The sequence below is a fragment of the Macrobrachium nipponense genome, chromosome 17 (assembly GCF_015104395.2).
Source record: "Macrobrachium nipponense isolate FS-2020 chromosome 17, ASM1510439v2, whole genome shotgun sequence".
Classification (NCBI taxonomy): domain Eukaryota; kingdom Metazoa; phylum Arthropoda; class Malacostraca; order Decapoda; family Palaemonidae; genus Macrobrachium; species Macrobrachium nipponense.
Genome location: NC_087210.1, coordinates 33,053,534 through 33,075,629, shown reverse-complemented (window position 1 = coordinate 33,075,629; position 22,096 = coordinate 33,053,534). Strand labels below are relative to the sequence as shown.

The following is a 22,096-nucleotide window of genomic DNA, read 5'->3' as shown; positions in this document are numbered from 1 at the left end:
GCTTTTTGGTGACGTATCTGGATCGTGTTTTTGGCATTCGCTACTGTGGACTGTTTTTGGAATTGCTTTTTGGATTTTTCTCAGTATGTCTGATTCAAATGTGAGTGTGAGAATGTGTGTGAATGTAGGCTGCAGGGTGAGGATACCGAAAGCTTCGGTTGATCCTCACACTGTATGTCGTAAATGTAGGGGGTTTCAGTGTTCTGCTAATAATACTTGTCATGAATGCGAGGGATTAAATGCAGAAGAGTGGAAGACTTTGACTTCTTATTTGAAGAAGTTAGAGTGGGATAGGGTTAGACGTCTGAAAGGTGTGAGTTCAAGGCCTATTGAGCCTTTTACTGATAATTATTCTAATCCTAATGATTTAGATTCTCCCTATGTGTCTAATTCACAAAGTGTACTTTCGGAATCGGCTCGGAAATCGCCAATCTGAAAGCTACTATTCGAGACATGAAGTCCAAAATGGCGGACTTACAAGGTAAGGCTAGTGAAAGTGAGCATTACAGTGAAGTGAGTTCTCCCAGTGTTGTGGAGGGGGCGTTTGATCGTCCCTGCGACGCTCCCAGGCCTAGACCTCTTCCAAGCTCCCATGCCCAGAGGAGAAGGAAAGTCGAAAGCCTTAAGGAGGTCGTGGGGAATCCCCAACGGTCAGACGTCCCTTCAGCAAGCTCTGTTTTGTGGCAGGCTGCTCAAGGGAGCTTTAGAAAAAGCGTCCTTCGTGAGTGTTTCTCATCCTCTCTCTCTCCCTCACCTAAACGAGGGTGGAAGGAGTCGGATTTATCGAGGCCTCTGAAAACGTCATTTGAAAGAACCCGAAATTGATTCGAGCCCAGAGCGTTTCTCAGATGACGCTCCCTCTTCTATTAAGAAGGCGAAGGTGGCGTCAGCGTCACCCGACGAGGACGCAGAAGTACCCTTTCCTACTTCTCCCCTGATTGATGACGAAAGGCGTCATGCAGTTGACGTGGGAGAAGCTTCAAGGAAGATTATTATGGCAGTACAAGAACAACTGGCCTCTCTGGTGGGAGTTTTAAAAGAGCGCCTCGTAGGAAGGACGTTGCGCTTCCAATCAAGAAGTCTCGTCCTCTCTCCCCTGCTAAGCGAGAAGCGTCATGCAGACGTGAAGCTTCTAAACATATTACAGAAGCTTCGGGTTCGAGAGCGAGATCGGTAGCTTACGAAAGATACGTAACGCCAGAGAGACGTGAGACGTCTTTTAGACATGAAGCGTCTTTGAAAGCTGTTGGTAGACGTGAAGCTCCAACCAATATTTTGGCGCCAGTTAGGACGCCTTTTGAGAGCGGAGCGTCTTCCAGGCGCGAGGCGTCATCCGGACGTCAGCAGCCAAGTAAGCGGGAGGCGTCAGCCAGGACGCTTGGCGGACGAGAAGCGTCATCCAAGCGGGAAGCGTCTTCTATTTATGGAGAGAAGCCTGAGCTTTTGGCGCCTTCCAGGGCTATTAAAGCGGGGAAGAGGAAGGAATATCATTCCCTTAGCCCCTCTCCTATTAGGAGTTTGTCTCCTCCAGAGGAAGAACGTACAGAGTTGGGAGCGGAGACTCATTTAGATCCCGAGTTGGAAGTAAAACTCGGACGAAGAATATCAAGGAAGAGAAGGACTGTCGAACTATAAAGTTTTGACTGCCTTGCTTCTAGAGGAGTATGGAGACGAATTGACTCCTGCCGCTGCTCCTTCTCCGCGCTCTCTGTTTTCGAGTGCTAAGACGAAGAAGTCTTCGTCTTTTCTCAAAATGAAGCCCACCATTTCAATGAGAGGCTCTACAATCCTTAGACTCTTGGATGAAGTCTAAGAAGGACTTAGTATTATTAAGAACGGTCTTCTGCATGCCTCCAGCGAGACTAGCTGGTAAAAGAGGCATTTGGTATCAGACGGGAGAGAATATGGGTATTGCTCTTCCGTCTACGTCAGAAGCAGACTTTTCGACCTTAGTTGACGCTTCACGTCGACAAGGTCTGAACTCGGCACGGATTACGTGGGGCATTTCTGAACTGGACCATCTCCTCAAGGGACTCTTTCATGTATTGGAAGTTTTCAACTTCTTAGATTGGTCCCTTGGGGTGATGTCCAAGAAAGCCCATGATTCTGAAGGAATCGAACCGGAAGCCCTTTTGTGCATATTGTCTTGTATAGACAAAGCGGTGCAGGATGGCTCGTTTGAAATCTCCTCTTTGTTTGGAGCAGGTCTTCTTAAAAAGAGGACGGTTTATGGTGCCTTTTTAACCAAGGCAGTCTCCCACGCTCAGAGGGCAGCGCTGCTGTATTCGCCTTTGTCTGACTTTTTGTTCCCTTCTCAGTTGGTGAAGGACATTGCTCATTCATTAACTGAGAAGGCGACTCAGGACCTGCTGACGCAGTCAGCAAGGAAGAAGAAGCCTGCTTCTACACCTGACAAGAAAGGACCGAGTACATTGGTTCAGCCCTTTCGAGGTGGCCCTACCTCCAGACCTCCCGCAAGAAGGAAGGCTCCTGAGAAGAGAGGTAGGTCTGCCTTTCGTCCCTTTAAAAAGGGAAAGTGAAGCTTCTCTCCTCCAAGCACCAGTAGGTGCCAGGCTCCTGGGATTTGTGGAGGCCTGGACACTTATAAACGCAGACGCGTCATCGTTGTCTATAATAAGGAAGGGATATCGTATCCCTTTCCTGAACACTCCTCCCCTAACGTCAATACCACGGGAACTAACAGCCAAGTACAAGGATCCTATGCTGAGGGATACTCTTCGATCGATGGTGGAACAAATGTGGGACAAGAGAGCGATAGAACTAGTACTGGATCAAAACTCCCTGGGGTTTTACAATCGCCTTTTTCTGGTTGCGAAAGCCTCGGGAGGCTGGAGACCAGTACTGGAAGTCAGCTCTCTGAACAAATTTGTTCGGAAGGAGAAGTTCTCGATGGAGACTTCTGCTTCAGTCCTTGCGTCATTGCGACAAGGAGATTGGATGGTGTCTCTAGGTCTCCAGGACGCCTACTTTCACGTCCCGATCCACCCTTCATCGAAGAAGTACCTCCGTTTCATGACGGGGGGAAGGATCTTTCAGTTCAGAGCCTTGTGTTTCGGCCTGTCCACAGCTCCTCAGGGTCTTCACAAGCCTGATGAAGAATGTGGCGAGGTTTCTTCACCTCAAAGGAGTAAATATCTCTCTGTATCTGGACGACTGGCTCATCAGGGCCAGATCAGAGAGACAGTGCTTGGAGGACCTGACGTTAACTTTAGATCTGATCAAAGCGTTGGGATTGCTCGTGAACCTCGAGAAGTCGCAGCTGACCCCCAGACAGAACTTAGTCTATCTGGGGATTCGGATGGATTCTCGGGGTTTTCGAGTATTTCCTTCGCAAGAGAGAATCGCAAAAGGTTTGCAGATAGTCTCTCTCTTCTTAAGGAAGGAACATACGTCGGCGAGGGAATGGTTGAGCCTTCTAGGGACCCTTTCCTCGCTCGAACAGTTCTTCCCGCTAGGAAGACTTCATTTACGTCCGCTTCAATTCTTCCTCAAGAAGTCTTGGAGTTGGAAAACTGGACAACTGTCGGACGCCTTTCCCATTCCAGTGGAGATAAGACCGCACCTGGAATGGTGGTTGCCCCCTCTGGAAGAGAACAAAGGGATCTCTCTAAGGACACAGAACCCAGACCTAGTGTTGTACTCCAACGCGTCGGAGAAAGGTTGGGGAGCAACATTAGGCTCGAAGGAGGTGTCAGGCACCTGGGAACCAGCGCAGGTGTCTTGGCACATAAACTGCAAAGAGCTCTTCGCCGTGCATCTGGCTTTGAAGAGTCTAGAACCTTTGGTGTCGAACAAAGTAGTGCAAGTAAACGTGGACAACACCACCGCACTTGCCTACATTCGAAAGCAGGGAGGGACTCACTCCTCGTTCCTTTACGAACTGACGAGAGACCTTTTGCTTTGGACGTCTCACAGGAACATCTCCCTTCTGACAAGGTTCGTGCAGGGAGTAAAGAATGTGAGGGCGGACAGACTCAGCAGGAGGAACCAGGTCCTTCATACAGAGTGGACCCTACACGAGGAGGTGTGTCAAGATCTCTGGTCGCTGTGGGGGACACCTCATGTGGATCTCTTTGCCACATTCATTTCCAAAAGGCTGGCAGTCTTTTGCTCGGTCGTGGAAGATCCAAGAGCTCTTATGGTAGACGCCTTCCTGCTAGATTGGTCTCGCGTAGACGTCTATGCTTTTCCTCCATTCAAAATCCTGGGACTAGTACTAAAAAAGTTTGTGGCGTCAAAGGAGACGAGGATGACATTGATAGCCCCCTTTTGGCCGGCCCAAGATTGGTTTCACGGAGGTGGTAGAGTGGATCGTAGACTTTCCAAGATCCCTACCAAGAAGGATGGATCTTCTCAGACAACCACACTTCAAGAGGTATCATCAAAACCTCCCCGCTCTCGCTCTGACTGCCTTTCGACTATCGAAAGACTCGTCAGAGCGAGAGGGTTTTCTCGCGAAGTTGCAAGCGCGATCGCGAGAGCACGCAGATCCTCCACTACGAAAGTATATCAGTCGAAGTGGGAGGTTTTTAGAAGGTGGTGTCGAACTAAGAAGTTGTCCTCCTCCACTACCTCTATAGCGGAAATTGCTGATTTCCTTCTATTCCTGAGAGAGCAATCTCATCTAGCTGTATCCACAATAAAGGGATACAGAAGTATGCTCTCGGCTGTCTTCAGGAATAGAGGATTAGATCTGGCAGATAATAAAGATCTCCACGATCTCATAAGGTCCTTTGAGACTTCAAAGTCGAAGGAACCGGTCCCTCCGAACTGGAACCTAGACGTGGTTCTCAAGTTTCTTTCATCTGAAAGATTCGAACCTCCTCATCTGGCTTCGTTTCGAGACATCACCAGAAAATGCCTATTCCTATTATCTTTAGCTACGGCAAAGAGAGTTAGTGAATTACATGCTCTGCAAGATAAAGTAGGTTTCAAGGGAGACTCAGCTATTTGCTCGTTTAAGACCCTGTTTTTAGCTAAGAATGAGAATCCCTCGAATCCCTGGCCTAAGTCATTCGAAGTCAAAGGCATATCGAGTCTCGTAGGAAGAGAAGCAGAAAGATCTCTATGCCCTGTAAGAGCTCTAAAGTTCTACATTCAGAGAAAGCATCAGATGGGAGGCTCTAGACAAGGTCTTTGGTGCGCGGTAAAAGACCCCACAAGACTGATGTCCAAGAATGCGCTGGCATTCTTTGTGAGGAACGTCATTACAGACGCGCATAAGGTCTGTTCTGACGAACAGTTACGACTGTGAAAGTTAAAGCTCATGAAGTGAGAGCAGTAGCGACGTCTCTCTCGTTTCATAAGAATATGTCGCTTAAAAACATCATAGATACGACATTTTCGAGATGCAACTCAGTATTTGCATCTCATTACTTGAAAGACGTTCGTGTGACATATGAGAAGTGTTTTTCTCTAGGTCCTTTCGTATCGGCAGATACGATTCTGGGTACGGGAGCCGACACAATCCTTAAAAGTATATACTTTTCTTCTTTTTAGATATGGTCTGGAGTCTCTCGAACAATGGAGGACTTGGTTTAGCACGGGCGGCCGTCTATGTTGTTCAGACCTTACCTTACCTTACAGACCTTACATCTTGTTCGGGTTACCCCAGGTCCCTCAGTGTGAGGCACCTCTAATGTCTACCAGAGAGTTGCTAGTACATCTTCCGGTATATTTTGCATCTTCCAATCTTGGATGGTCTGGGATGCAGTTTAGATATTTGTCGAGCTTATTCTTAAACACATCTACGCTCACTCCTGATATATTCCTCAGATGAGCTGGCAACGCATTGAATAGACGCTGCATTATCGATGCTGGTGCGTAGTGGATTAATGTCCTGTGTGCTTTCCTTATTTTTCCTGGTATAGTTTTGGGCACTATTAATCTACCTCTGCTTGCTCTTTCTGATATTTTTAGTTCCATGATATTTTCTGCTATTCCTTCTATCTGTTTCCATGCCTGAATTATCATGTAGCGTTCTCTTCTCCTTTCTAGACTATATAATTTTAAGAATTGTAGTCTTTCCCAGTAGTCTAGGTCCTTAACTTCTTCTATTCTAGCTGTAAAGGACCTTTGTACACTCTCTATTTGTGCAATATCCTTTTGATAGTGTGGGTACCATATCATATTGCAATATTCAAGTGGACTACGAACATATGTTTTATAAAGCATAATCATGTGTTCAGCTTTTCTTGTTTTTGAAGTGCCGTAACAACATTCCCATTTTTGCTTTACATTTTGCCAACAGAGTTGCTATTTGATCATTGCATAACATGTTCCTATTCATCATCACACCAAGGTCTTTAACTGCTTCCTTATTTGTGATGGTCTCATTATTAGGTCCCTTATATGCATATAGCTTTCTTTCTCTGTCTCCATAATTTATTGATTCAAATTTATCAGAGTTAAATACCATCCATATTTACCTCTGCCCAATCATATACTTTGTTAAGGTCTCTTTGTAGAGCGTTCCTATCTTCATCACAAGTAATTTCTCTACTTAGTCTTGTGTCATCTGCGAAACTACTCACTACCGAATCCTTAACATTATTGTCTATGTCTTCAATCATAATAACAAACAGTATTGCAGCTAAACACCGTACCTTGCGGCACACCGGATATTACCTTGGCTTCATCCGATTTCTCGTCGTTTGCAATAACTATCTGTTTTTCTGTTGTGTAAAAATTCTTTTAACCATCTTCCTACTTTATCCACGATATTGTGTTTTCTAATTTTCTTCGCTAATATATTATGGTCTACTTTATCAAAAGCTTTTGCAAAGTCTAAATAAACCACATCTGTTTCATTTCCGCTTTTCATATTTTTGAATATGTTCTCACGGTGGACTAACAGTTGGGTTTGTGTACTTTTTCCGGGTACGAAACCAGGTTGTCCTTTATTAAACAAATTATTTTTTATTAAATGTTTCATAATATTTTTCTTCATTACCCTTTCATACACTTTCATAATATGTGATGTTAGACTCACAGGCCTATAATTACTTGCCTCTAGTCTTGATCCACTTTTGAAAGTAGGGGTAATATATGCTAATTTGTGCTCATCATAAATCTTGCCTGTATCTACACTTTGTCTTAATAATATTGCAAGTGGCTTTGCGATAGAATGAACTACTTTCTTTAACAAATAGCAGGAATTCCATCAGGCCCTGCAGCAGCTCCATTTTTAATTTCATTAATAGCCTGCACAATATCAGCTTCCATTAATATCTATGTCAGCTAAATATTCACTATTTTCATCCCTTACTTCTATATCATTATCTTCATTATCTATTCTAGGGGTGAATTCTCTCTTATATCGTTCTGCCAGTATGTTGCAAATTTCCTTTTTTTCATTCGTTAATCTCCCTTCAATTCTCAGAGGGCCTATTTCTATTCTTCTTTTATTCATCTTCTTCGCATATGAGTATAATAGTTTGGGGTTAGGGTTTGCTTGATATTTAATAGGGTTTTTTCTTCCAAGTCCCGTTTTTCATTTTCTTTTGATTGTATAATCTTTTGTTCTGCATTTTCTATCTTACTTTTTAGTTCTATAACTTTCCATGCATTTTTTTCTTTTGCAAGACCTTTTTCCACTTTCTGATTTTTCTGGAACAAGATCCTTCTGTCTCTTGGTATGCATGAATGATGTTTACTTTTCTTCTTCGGTATATATTTTTCCACTATTTTCTCCAATATTTTAATATAATATCTCCGTATTTACCCTTATGTCATCACTTACGAAAATGTTATCCCAATCTTTGTTTAATTCTTCATTAATTTCTGACCATTTTATATTTTTACTGTAGAAGTTGTATTTTCCATATCCTTCCCACTTTTTCATTTCTTGCTTATCTCTATTTTCACTTGCTTTTGGAATGAACTGTTAATTCTATGACATTATGGTCTGAAATACTCGCATTATAAACTATTATTTCTTTAACATAATTCATCTCGTTCACAAATACTAGGTCTAAAGTATTTTCCTTTCTTGTTGGCAGGTGATTTATTTGTTGAATGTTGTATTCTAGTAGCATATGCTAATAGCTTTTCAAATTGCCTCTTATCTTCTGCACTACTGTTACTCTCTTTTTTATATGTATAAGTACAACCACAATCTCCTATTCGTTCTTTCCATTCTACGAAAGGAAGTTGAAGTCACCAGATAGGAGAATAGTCCAGTCCTTGTGATTTCTACATATATCATCCAATTTTTCAATTATTAAGTCAAACTCTTTAGTATTAGGAAGGTCTATATATTACTATGTTCATCAATTTTTCAGATTCAAATTCTACCGCTATTAGTTCACATTCTGAGTTACTATATTTCTCATATATTTTTTCCTTGTTTTTTTTTCTTTTTTTTTTTGTCTTTCCCCATATATTGCGGTTCCCCCTTGATTCCTATTTTTTCTATCTGATCTATAAGTTTGGAACCCTTTTATTTGATCATCATTCCCAGTCTCTTGGGAATACCAGAGAATCTTGTCATATCTAATTAGATGAGTATAATTTTTTTTTTAGAAATTCTGTATGTGTGCGTAGTGGTTTTTGAGTTACGGTTGTTGTGAAGAGTTCGGGGATAACTCGGAACAATCCTTAGTTCTAACATATGGTTAGGATCAGGTGGTCGGGATTGGTTGTGTGCTCCTTCATAAGGTGTATTGTCATATAAGTGGATCAGCACCCATTGACAAAGTCCTTTCAGGCTCTGCCGAGTAAGCGGATAAGACCCCATCGGCAGACCCACAAGAACTCTTGGCCATAGATCATATATCTCGCTAAAGTTTCTTGAGGTGATGCAGACTACTGGGCAACACCCACGAAGTCTACCACCTATCAGGTAGGAACCAAGGTTTTATTTATACCTACAACATATGTTGTTTACCTGTCTATTCCATATAGTAGCTGTCTCTTACCCTCCACCGAAGGGTGCCAATCAGCTATGTATATATCTGACAGGTAAGTTGATTGTATGAAAATGATATTATTATGTTACAATAAAGTTTCATACATACTTACCTGGCAGATATATACAATTAAAGGCCCACCCAGCCTCCCCGCAGGAGACAGGTGGAAGAGAGAAAATATGATAGAAAACGGGGATGGTTCCTAGTCCTGCCGCCCAGGGCAGGCCGGTAGATCACCTGACCTACCTGTAGCGAGTGGCGCGAAATTTGAATTTCTGTCGGGGACGACGGAGTCTTAGCTATGTATATATCTGCCAGGTAAGTATGTATGAACTTTATTGTAACATAACAATATCATTTTTCACTTTTTAGTGCATTTTAATAAAGGTGTTTTAAAAAACTTTTTATATATATTTTTTATTGTTACATTTTTGAGTGATTTCTGTTTGTGATATCTTTATACATAAACCCCTCAATCACTTGAGCCTTTTGAAGTAGAAACTGCTGGGTTAAAAGCTGTCCAGGGAAGGGAAGACTGTATTCGGTTTCTCTTTTTTGAGGTTGATCCTCATTTATTATTATGTACTGTTATTGTGTCACACTGTGACAGGAGTTTAATAAACAGTCTAACCTGATTTCTTTTTTCAGGTGTTGTAGAGGCTGAGGGCTTAGAGAGTAATATGCCTCTAGGCCTCTCATGAGAGCCGAGTGTCTTTTATTATTATTATATTCAGAAGATGAATACGTAATAATGAACTTGATAATCTCTCTTAGGCTTGATGGGGGCTTGCTAGTTTATCTTCTCCAATTGTACCCGAGATAAATTACTGGCCACGGTGTCTGCTAGCTGTAGGACCATTCCTACTCCCTTGGTAACCCCTCATGCAATATCGGGGATTGAGTTCCCAGGTACTGCCATATGTGTCATCTGTGAATGATGTTCTCTACACAATGTTTTAGAAGGTACACGCAGCTAATTCAAGAAGACGAGAAGGAAGGTGTCATTATTGTCTTAACTTTTTTGTCTTCGTTGTTGAGTGCTGTTGCCTCCTCCCCCATTCTTCCAAGCTGGCAAGTAGAAGAGAAAGGTTGCCTCATGCTCATGTTGCCTTGCGCACAGGTGCAACTTCTAACATGGTTCTCTGGAACTCTGGTATATCCTAGTACCAGTCCCAGTAGCTACCTCTGCCCCCGTTGCCTTGTGCACAGGTGCAACAGCTACCTGGGATTCTCCAAAACCCCAGTAGTATACCAGTGGTCTACCAGTATGTACCAGGCCTAGTCTCTCACTATTGGTACCGTGGCACCTCTGCTACTGTTACTAGTAAATTGTAATTTTCTCAGATTACCAAACCTGTATGTAGCAAATATCCCAACTCCAACCAACCCTGCATTTGTATGCTTAGTTGAGGGAAAATGTGAGGGATCAGACATGTGAGTAGCTTGGTTCTCTCCCCACCCCCTCATATTGATCCCCACTCAAACTTCCATCATCCTTAGCTGTAAAATCATAACAATTGTACCAGCTTGTGCAGTTTCATTCACAAGAAAAATTAGTTTCCCAAAAGAGGAAATGGCACAGAGATGATGTTTTCATTAGCAGGAATGTAATTCAAGATACAATTGATTGAGAAGGATTGGTCATGTGATGAGAAGGGCAAGGTAACATTTTGTGAAATAAGACAGGGTGACCATATGTAATGAAATCCCAGCATACTGCATTATGTTACCCAATTACCCAATTCAGTGAGCCTTTTATGAAGCACTGTAGACAGTTTAAAAGTTCTTTGCAAGGGTCCTTGTCTCCAGCTGTATTTCTGTCTTCCTTTTGCTTTTCATTCATTTCCTTAGGTAATTTTACATTTGAGCTGTTCAACTTTTTAAACTTGACCATGTTTCATTTGAATTTTTTTTTTTTTTATGAGCCCAGTAAAACTTCATAAATATGTGACTTTATATTGAATATTATCTTAGATAAAATTATAATTTTAACTAAATTCAGATGGCCCAAGTCCAGTATGGGATTTCTTAATAGAACCAATTTATGTACCTATTGTAATGAGGCAAAGGATTAACCCCTCCATTACCTGGACCTTTCATAATCTAAGTAGAGTAAATTACAATGTTAACAGTTTCTAGCCAATGTATAAATTAAAACTCAGAATAAAAGTATATATTAGAGAATTCAAGTAAGTACTACGTACCTAAATTGTTAAAAGTCTTCTAATGGTAGCCATTAATATAAGCCGAACTGTGTCCAGGTAATAAAGGGATTAAATACTTAATAGTTATATTTGATGTTATTTTTCAATATAACTTATGCCTTTGAAATTGTTTATATAACCCTATTACGTATATGACCTTTCAAATTTTGAACCTTTAATATACAATAACCAGAGAACAAGAATGGTTCTAGTAACAATATATATTCTCTTAAATAACAGTGCTATGGAGGGAACAGGTATCAGTATCAGCCAAAAATTTGGTATCGGTCCATCCCTAGTGTTCTTATTAAGTGATTACATAATAAGTAATGAAATGGTAGATGGTGGAAGGACAATGACAGATGGCAGGGTCTAGAAAATCCTGGAGTAAAGGTACAATAGGAGGACTTGAGCCCTATGGGAACTGAAATAGGAATTATACAAGATGGAAGAGGCTGGAGAACATCAGTGAGGTACCTAACCCCAAAAGAGGAGAACTTGATGTACAAGTGTCAGTGGAAATGATGATAATATTATGATAGTTTATCCGAGTACAGAAGGCTAAATTGGTGGCTCTTTCAGGTATAGGTGAACTGTAAGGCCTGGGGGGAGGGGGGGGGGGAATATGTATGAGCAAAGGAGTCCTCTTAGGTATGAGTTATCAGTAACACTAGGAAGTATTAAGGAAGTAAACTATATTTAGTACTGTTTATGTTTATGAATTTTGTAACAATCAAGATTTTTGCTTATGTTTGAGAGCAACAGTTTTAAGGAGTCTACCCTTGTTTTTTACTCATTGTTTTTTACTCTCAAGGAACCTGTTGCTCATTGAATGACTGAAAGTATTTCTTCATCACAGATCAGCACTATCTTGACCATGCTGCAGCCACTTTGTACAGCGAAAGCCAAATTAAGAGTATTACTGCTGAACTCCAAGGGAACCTCTTTGGAAATCCTCATTCCCGTCACACACCAAGTGATACAGCCACTCAGATCATAGAGTCTGTGAGACAAAGGTTTGAGCTTTTATTTCAGTATCTTAACCTTGTTATACAGCATGCAGCAAAAGTCTTATGAACCCGATTTCAGCCATTTTCCTTTGAAGGTCATTAGCTGGCGACCCTTATCATCTTCACATTTCTAATGATGCCAAGTTGCAAAAACAAAACATTTCGTAGCTTCTTCAGTAAAAGATGATGTTTAACAGTTCACTCAGCATGGTTTTAAAGTATCATTGCTCCATGTTTTATCAAATTATCAGCTAGATCATTATAAAAACTTTAACACAGCAGTTTTTTATTATGGTAAATATGAAAAGATATACAGGACTTTAATACAGTAGTTTTTTTTTTATTATGGTAAATATGAATAGGAAAAGATATAGTCCCCCCCCCCCCATATTCTTGGGGGGATGGGTACCAGACCCCCACAAATAGCTAGATCCTGCGAATAGTTGAAACCCCTATAATAAAAATGCTTAAAACTTCCTATTTTGTTAGATAAAACTCAATAAAAAAACCACAAGAAATTTGTATACCTGGTTTTTTAAATAATTTTATCACAAAAGTACATTTTATGATGAAGTTATTTTTTATCACAAAAGTACATTTTATGATGAAATTGATAAGAAAATATAGTAATATATGGATATTTTTCATAGAAAAATACTGCAAATAGGCGAATTTCCTGCTAATAAAGTCCGTAGAGGAATCCGCTAATACGGGGGTTATTGTAAATAAAGCATTTGACTTGTATTTATTGTATTGAATGGATCGGAGATGTAGTTGTGGGTGTGGTCTAACCAGACATCAACTGTCAGTTTGTTCCTACATGTTAAATAAACCCTCATTCCTTTACATTAGAAGTTACTTTCAACGAAGGCTGGAAATCAGCTATTGAACTTTCAAACAAGGTGTTTAGGCAGTTAACTGCTGTCCAGTAGTCGGGAGTCCCGTCCCGACCGGACATAAGCATTCCAATTTGCTTTTCCCGCCATCGATTGAAGACGTGTCTCCACCTTTCTGTCTGATTGCTGTTAAACTGTTTTCACCTTCACCAGTGCGATCTTTCCATGTTGATCGATTTATATGACTGATTATGTGTTTGTGGTATGTAATATCTGAATCATGCAAATGAATCTAGTAACCCCTCTGCCTCCCGGCTCATATGCCCAGGAATAGGGCCAAGAAATCCGGTAACTTCCGCTCCCGCTCATTTCTCAATGTCATTTCTCAATGTTGACCCTCACATACTTTGTGCTAAATGGCAGGGCATGAGTGTTGTAGATAACTGACTTGTTTGAGTGTTGCTCGTGGGGGATATTTCTCCTACTAACCCGACTCTTGTTTCCTCAGGTGTGGCAGCGTCACAGTCTTGGGATCTGCAGGAGGTTTGGTTGACACTAGGCTTTCCTTGCACTCCCTCATTGCAAGGCCTAGTGTCAAACTTCTCTGGCACTCCTGTGACTTGTGTGGCAGTGGTGATGACATTGACAATTGTCACTATGCATAAATTTGGGTCAGTCCTGAGAATGGTGTTTGCTCATCACCCAACGAATGGGGCTTCCTCAGGGGTGATGGACACTCACCTGCATATGCCTACAACCCAGCCTTCAGTGCCACCTCCACCTTAGTTTGTTGTGATGTCACCCCTGCCATGTTTGTTTCCAAGTGTACCTCATCCCCCCCCCCCCCCCCCCCCCCACACACACACCCAGGGTTTCCCTCCGGTGGTCAAGGCTCCTGTAAAGCTTCCTCCTCGAGTTGGGGGAGCTCTTGCTCCTGCTGTTCTTGTCTCTCCTTGGATGGGGGATCTCACCGCTTTCATGAGGAAACTGGTGAAGAAGCCAAAGTAGAAGAGAGCTTGTAAGCTGTTGTCATCTTCATCATCAACCTCAGCTTTGTCATCGTCTTCTGCTGCCTCCTTTTCTTCTTCTTCTTCTAAAGCTCACCCACCAAAGAAGGTTGTCTCTCCTTCTCCCAGGAAGTCTTGTCATGGGACTTCTAAGGGGCTGCCTCCTCCTCCTGAGGAGACAGTAGCCTCAGGTTGTTTTGAAAAACACAATGAAGTTGTTTATCTTACTTCATTCACACTTATAAAAATATACAGTAAGTTTACAAGTTTAGTTTGTCTGGAGAGTAGTCGATGTTTTAAGTTTCTTCCACATGGCTTGGTAAGGCACCAACCTCACCAAATGAATGTTCTGTTGCTTCTCTGCTTTCTCTGCTACTCAGTAGACATCCTCCGAAGAGATGTCCCTCCCGAAAGGGGGAAGGTCCTATTCTGTTGCTGCCCTCTGGTTTCGTTCAGTGGTTAATCACTTCCATTGTCCCACCTGTTTGGGGCGGAAATTAATTCTAACACCTTCCTTGATGGGTGTGACTAATGATGTCACCAGAAATGTCTTGGTTCTGGTGGGAGATCAAAGGTTATATCAATAGCCTTATCGTAAGCAACGAATGCATATATTTAATGGTCGCCAGTTAGATAAACACCTCACGTGTTTGAAGAATACTTCCGTTGCTCATGGTACCCCTCTCTCTCTCTCTCTCTCTCTCTCTCTCTCTCTCTCTCTTCTCTCTCTCTCTCTCTCTCTCTCTCTCTCTCTTTTTTCTATTCATGTATTCTCTCTGTCTATCCATCTGTCTATCATTGGAATTTTCTCTCTCTTTTTCTATATCTATCGTAATTTTCCCTTACTAACATTACAGAGCCATCAGGCAACGTGGTAGCAATACAGAGCTGAGACTTGGGTTGTGGATGTCCTTCAGGAGGGATATCTACTTGCCTTCAATTCTCGGTCACCCCGCACCAACCTTCTGGTCTATCACCAGACTTACATACCTGGCTCAACCAAGGATCTGGCACTGAAGCAAGAAGTGCAATCCATGCTGAGCAAGGGCGCTGTGGAAGTCATACAAGATCAGTCTCCAGGTTTCTACAGCTGGTTCTTTCTTGTAGAGAAGGCTTTGGGAGCTTGGAGACCGGTAATAGATCTCTCTCCTTTGAACCGATTTGTTCGCCAGACTTGGTTCACTATGGAAATGACACGCTCTGTGCTTGCTTTTTGTACATGAACTTCCCTGCCAGATATATACTTAGCTTAGGTCTCTGACGTCACGACAGAAAATTCAAAACTCGCTACAGGTAGGTCAGGTGATCTACCTTACCCGCCGCTGGGAGGCGGATGTAAGAACCAGTCCCCCTTTCTTGTCAGATTATTTTCTGTCGCCGGCTGGACAACACCTGTTGTTCAGTCCTTACGATAGTTAAATTCGTTCTCGTTGCCGACGATTTGGATTTTGGTGAAGTACCCTTTGTTTGTTGGCTTGGCATACGCTTTTTGGACTGTTTTTTGGATTTTTCTTTTGGATTTCTCTTACAATACCTATAATCATGGATGATTCTGAAGTTAAGAAACCTAGTTTATTTAGGGTTTGTTCAGTGAAGGAATGTAAAGTTAGGCTTCCTAAAGCTGCATTAGATCCTCACTCTGTATGTACGTCTTGTAGAGGGAATGAATGCTCTTTTATTAACCCTTGCAAAGAGTGTGAGAATTTGGATGAGGATGGTTGGAAGGCTCTTTCTTCTTATGTGAGAAAGTTAGAGAAGGATAGGGTGCACAAGGCTTCTTCAAGGAGCTCTAGTTGATCGAGGGTGAGTGAAGTTGACGCTGAGAATCCTGTAGTAGAAGTAGTTCCTTCTCCGGTTTCAGCCCCTGCGCCCAGCTTTGAACCCGAAGATTCGTTTTCGGAAGTTGCTTCTGGGAGAGCCTCGATCAGGAGTAAGGAGAGCCTCGCTCGCTCTCGACAAGGTAAGAGTGATGATAGTGCAAGTGATCAGTGCAGTGCCCCTAGTGCAGTGGAGGGTGCGTCTGACCGGCTCACTAACGCTTCCAGGCCTAGACCTCTTCCAGACTCCCAGACCCAGTGGAGGAGGAAAGTCGAAAGCCGCAGGAATGTTAGGGAGAACCCCCACCGGTCAGGCGTCCCCTCGGCAGTTCCTGTTGCTCGTTCCCAGGCTGCCTTAGATCGAACCAAGAAGGATTTATTGCGCCAGTGCTTCTCGTCATCTTCGTTGCCTTCTCCTCAGCGTAGATGGAGCGCCTCGGAGTCGTCTCGCCCTCTCAAGAGGCCCTGGAAGGCTCCTTGCACCCTTCCTTCCAGCCCCGAATCCTTTGCGGAAGCAACCAGAAAGTGGAACTGCAAGAGAACCAAGATTTCGGTCCGTTTACCGCTTCTTTCTTCCCTCCTGTTCGCATCTCATGGCCCAGCGTACTTCGTCCCCTGTAGAGGAGTTTTAAGAGATCTCCCGCGCGTATCCTGGCGGGTCTGCAGGCGCAGATTGCGGCTTTAGCGGAGTCTATTGCCGGGACTTCTCATCGTCGGAAGGACGCCTCACTTCCGGTGAAGAAGTCTAAGAACGTTCCTTCGGCTAAATCTCCTCTGGCTAGAGAAGCTTTTGAGCCTGTTAGTAGGAGGTCAGAAGTGCAGGCTGAAGCTCGGGATCTTTCTCCGAGTAGGCTCTCCTCTCTTCCCAGCAAGAGTTGTGAGCATGTCAGGCGTAAGGAGCCGGACAGGCTCTCTCCTCAGGATTTCCGCTCCTCTTCAGTTAGGCGTCAAGAGCTTGACAGACGTCAAGAGCCTCGTTTTCGTCAGGAGCGAAGGAAGAGTTCTTCTCCTGGTGGCCACTCTCCTTTTGACGGACGCTCGGAGCCTAGTAGGCGTCAAGAGCCTAGTAGGCGCCAAGAGCCTAGTAGGCGCCAAGAGCCTTGTAGGCGGCAACGGAAGCTTTCTCCTCTGTTGGATCACCCCCGATTGGATAGGCGCTCAGAGCCTTGTAAGCGCCGCGCTTCTGACAGGGAATCCTCTGTGGATGTTTTCTCTCCCCGTGGCAGGCGTCAAGAGCCTGGCAGGGGTTTTGAGCCCGATAGGCACCAAGAGCCTGGCAGGCGTATTGAGGATGGCAGGCGCCAAGAGCCTAGCAGGCGCAGAGAGCCTGATAGGCGCTCTCCCTTATCCAGACGCTCTTCTGTGGAGTTAGAATTTGTTTCCGACAGACGAGCCTCCACTTGTAGGCGCTCTCCTAGTAGGCGCTCTCCTAGCAGGCGCTCCCCAAGTAGGCTCTCTCCTGGGAGGCGCTCTCCTGGTAGGCGCTCTCCTGGTAGGCGCTCTCCAACTGGGCGCTCTCCTGGTAGGCGCTCCCCGTGTAAGCGCTCTCCCAGTGGATTTTCTCCCAGTAGGCGCTCTCCGAACAGGCGCTCTCCAAGGATTAGCTCTCCTCCGGGCAGTAGAGCTTCTAGACGTCATTCTTCGGAAGAATTTATTGGGGATTCTGAGGAAGATTTGCCCAAGGATGCTTCGGTTTCTTCATATAAGAGACTGACAGACCTCCTCTTGCAAGATTTTGGGGAGTCTCTTTCGGCCGTTGCTCCTCCGTCTCCTCCGTCCTTATTTTCAACGACCAATACGGCTAAGAAGTCTTCAGTCGTTAAGATGAAGCCTACAGTGTCTATGAAGAAGGCTCTGAAGAACTTTGACGACTGGTTGGTTTCAAAAGAGGAGAAAGGCAAGACAGTTTTTTCTTTTCCCCCGTCCAAAACTGACGGGTAAGATGGGGTTTCTGGTACGAGTCAGGAGAGCCCTTGGGTCTGACTCTTCCCTCTTCTGCAGACTCGGACTTCTCTTCGTTGGTTGATTCCGCACGTCTCTCCGGCGCTGAATTCTGCGAAGACGACGTGGGGTATGAGCGAGTTGGATCACTTCGAAGGAATGTTCCGAGTCTTAGAAGTTTTTAACTTTCTTGACTGGACCCTTGGAGTTTTGGCTAAGAGGACTCAAGAGCAAGACACTCTTTCACCTGAAGACCTCCACGCAGTTCTGTCTTGTATGGACAAGGCAGTGAGAGACGGTTCCGGGGAAATTGCTTCACTTTTTGGTGCAGGAGTGGTAAAGAAGAGGGCCGTTTTCTGCTCTTTTCTTACCAAGGCGGTTTCTCACGCACAGAGAGCTTCCTTGCTGTATTCACAACTTTCCCCGCAACTCTTCCCGAAGAAGATTATTAATGATATCTCCAGCTCGTTATCAGCAAAAGCGACGCAGGATATGCTGGCTCGCTCTGCTAGAATCCCGAAACCTTCGTTTCAACAGAAGACGAAGAAGGAGGCTCAAAGTAGGCAAGAACCCTTTTGAGGAGGACCTTCGTCTCGCTCTTCTTCCTCAGAGGTTCGAGACCACCTAGAAGAGGAAGGACCTTCTCTCGGTCTATTTTTAGGGCCAAGAAGTAGTTCGTGTGTCCTCCAGACAACTGTGGGTGCCAGACTTCTGAACTTTGCAGATGTCTGGGCACGAAAGGGGGCGGACAACTGGGTCCCTCGCTATCATCAGAGGGGATACCTCATTCCCTTTATCTCGAGACCACCCTTGACCACCACTCCAAGGGCACTGGTGGCCAAATACAAAGACCCAACTAATGAATCAAGCCCTCGCCTCTAGCAGCGGTAGAGCTGATGTTAGAGAAAGAGGCAATAGAGATGGTTCAGGACCCTCTTTCAGCGGGGTTCTACAACCGTCTGTTCCTAGTTCCCAAGAAACTCAGGAGGATGGAGGCCGGTTCTGGACGTGATGCGCCCTGAATGTCTTTGTGAAGAAGAGAAGTTCGCTATGGAGACGACTTCATCAGTCTTAGCAGCTCTTCGTCCCGGGGACTGGATGGTGTCGCTGGACCTTCAGGACGTTTACTTCCATGTGCCGATCCATCCTTCTTCTAGCAAATTTCTCAGATTCATGTGGGGAGGGAACGTTTTTCAGTTCAGGGCCCTATGCTTCGGCCTTTCCACGGCCCCCCAAGTATTCACAGGACTGATGAAGAACGTTGCCCAGTGGCTTCATCTCGAGGGAGTGAGGATTTCCCTCTACTTGGACGATTGGCTTATCAGGGCCAAATCCAAGGAGAAATGTCTGGAGGACTTACGAGTGACGTTGAATCTAGCAGCTTCTCTGGGTTTGCTAGTGAATTTCGAGAAGTCACAGCTAATCCCCAGTCAAGAGCGTATCTATCTGGGGATTCTGATGGCTTTCAGGTTTTTCGGGCGTATCCGTCCCCAGAGAGGATAACCTGAGGTTTGGAGAAGGTAGCAATCTTTCTAGAGAAAGATGTATGCACAGCAAGGGAGTGGATGAGTCTGTTGGGGACACTCTCCTCGCTGGAGCAATTCGTTTCTCTAGGAAGGTTGCACCTCAGACCCCTACAGTTCTTCCTGACGAGGAACTGGGATCGAAAATCTCAAGGTCTGGACTTTGCGTTCAAGATTTCGCAAGAGATAAAGGAGGATCTACGTTGGTGGCTAGACCCTCTATTGTTCAAGGAAGGCCTTTCCTTGCAGGTTCGGAACCCCAACCTAGTGTTATATCCAGACGCTTCGGACATAGGTTGGGGAGCTACTCTCGGGTCGAGAGAAGTGTCAGGCACCTGGATGGGGGATCAGGTGTCCTGGCACATCAACAAGAAGGAGCTAACAGCGATTTGGTTAGCTCTCAAGACCTTCGAACCCCTCGTAAAAGGGAAATATGTTCAGATCAACTCCGACAACACCACAGCCCTGGCTTACATTCGGAAACAGGGGGGGACTCACTCTTTCTCCCTGTACGAGACAGCGAGATCGCTCCTCCTGTGGTCAGAGGAAAGGAAGATAAGGCTTCTCACCAGGTTCGTACAGGGAGAAAGAAATGTCAGAGCGGATCTGCTAAGCAGAAGGAATCAAGTCCTTCCCTCAGAGTGGACTCTGCACGCGGAGGTATGCCAGGAGCTGCTCCCCTATTGCAGACCCAAGAGCAGTGGCAATAGATGCATTCCTGATGGATTGGAGGAATCTGGATCTTTACGCGTTCCCGCCTTTCAAGATTCTAGGGGAAATGTTAAGGAAGTTCGCAGCTTCAGAGGGAGCAAGGATGACTTTGATAGCTCCGTTCTGGCCCGCCCACGACTGGTTCACAGAGGTACTGGAATGGCTGGTGGATGTCCCAAGATCCCTACCACTAAGAGTTGATCTGCTCAAACAGCCCCACTTCGACAGGTTTCACAAAAACCTCCCCGCTCTCAGTCTGACTGGATTCAGACTATCAAGAGTCTCGTCAGAGCTAAGGGCTTTTTGGCAAAGTCTGCAAGGGCTATTGCCAATGCACGTAGACCTTCCACATCTAGAGTCTACCAGTCGAAGTGGGATGTTTTTCGACGTTGGTGCAGGACTCATAAAGTTTCCTCCTCCAGTACCTCTGTGACTCAGATAGCAGATTTCCTTATCTTCCTGAGGGAAAAATGCGGGTTAGTTGTCTCCACCATCAAGGGATACAGGAGCATGCTTTCCTCAGTTTTTCGTCATAGAGGATTAAACATATCTGAAGACAAGGACCTCCATGATTTAATCAGATCGTTTGAAACGGTTAAAAGAACCTCCTCCTTAGTTCCTAGCTGGAATCTAGATGTCGTGCTACTCTTCCTGAGGTCCTCAAGGTTCGAACCTCCCCATACAGCTTCGTTCAGAGACCTTTCGATGAAGACTTTTTCTCTGTGCATTAGCGTCAGCGAAGAGGGTCAGCAAGCTGCAGGCTCTAGAAGGTGAGGTAGGTTTCCAAGGAGGCTCCGCGGTTTGCTCTTTTCTTCCGGCTTTCATAGCCAAGAATGAAAACCCTTCTTCACCGTGGCCCAGGAGCTTCGAAATCAAAAGCTTATCCTCCTTAGTTGGGACAGAAGAGGAGAGATCTCTTTGCCCGGTGAGAAGCCTGAAATTTTATCTTCAGAGGAAGAAAAGACTTGCTGCTAATGAAAGCAATCTCTGGTGCTCTGTAAGGGACCCCAGTAGGCCCTTATCTAAAAATGCCCTCTCATTCTTTATTAGGAATGTTATTAGAGAAGCACACACTTCTTGCGATCAGCAACAGTTTAGCCTTCTGAAAGTCAAGGCGCACGAAGTACGGGCCATCGCGACGTCTTTGGCTTTCAAGAAGAATTTGTCATTACAAAACCTTATGAAGGCCACTTTTTGGAGGTGTGAATCAGTCTTCTCCAATCACTACCTAAAGGACGTATCGATTACGTATGAAAAGTGTTTTGGGCTAGGCCCTTACGTATCGGCGGATTCAGTGCTGGGGCAGGGAGCTGAAACACATCCTTTTTAATCCTTTTCCCTGTTAGTTTTAATTTTGAGTTTTTTGGTTGTACGAAGGAGGTTGCAGGAGGCAACTCCTTCTTTCGTATACTAATGTTAGTATTTGGTTAGGTGATCGGTTGTGCTTGAGGCTCCTTGCAATTGGTAGTGATAGGCCTCTGGCATGTAAGCGGGTTTGATCCCCATTGCCCAGATCCTGCTTGGATTCTGCCAAGTAAGTGGACTCAGTTCCCATTGGTAGACCCACCCAAAGAGTTCTTCAGCCATAGGTCACGCCCTCGCTGAGACTCTTTAGGCAACGCAGACTAATAGACAGTAACTATCAAGTCTTCTGCCTAAATCAGGTAAGAACCAGAGGTTTATATTTTTTATTCCTTTAACATGTGTTGTCCCCACTTTCTAAGTAAAGTATGTGTCTCTTTCCTCCACCAAGGGTGTCAATCAGCTAAGTATATATCTGGCAGGGAAGTTCATGTACAAAAATGATATTGTTAGTATACAATAAAGTTTTTGTACATACTTACCTGGCAGATATATTACGATTGATGGCCCGCCCAGCCTCCCCTCAGGAGACAGGTGGAAGAAAATAACCTGACAAAGAAAAGGGGGGACTGGTTTCTTACATCCGCCTCCCAGCGGCGGGTAAGGTAGATCACCTGACCTACCTGTAGCGTGTGCCGCGAGTTTTGAATTTTCTGTCGTGACGTCAGAGACCTAAGCTAAGTATATATCTGCCAGGTAAGTATGTACAAAACTTTATTGTATACTAACAATATCATTTTTCTATCAGGGAGAAT

The 22,096-nt window shown here is 44.3% G+C and overlaps 1 protein-coding gene across 1 annotated transcript in view; it reads left to right on the top strand.

Annotated features, from left to right (window-relative positions):
• The window catches only part of LOC135195874 (molybdenum cofactor sulfurase-like), a 288,858-nt gene that overhangs the window by 4,728 nt on the left and 262,034 nt on the right, over positions 1 to 22,096 (top strand). Inside the window, exon 2 of the mRNA XM_064222384.1 lies at positions 11,994 to 12,150. Within this exon, the coding sequence (XP_064078454.1) occupies positions 11,994 to 12,150 (157 nt within the window). The remainder of the gene's footprint in view (positions 1 to 11,993; positions 12,151 to 22,096) is intronic.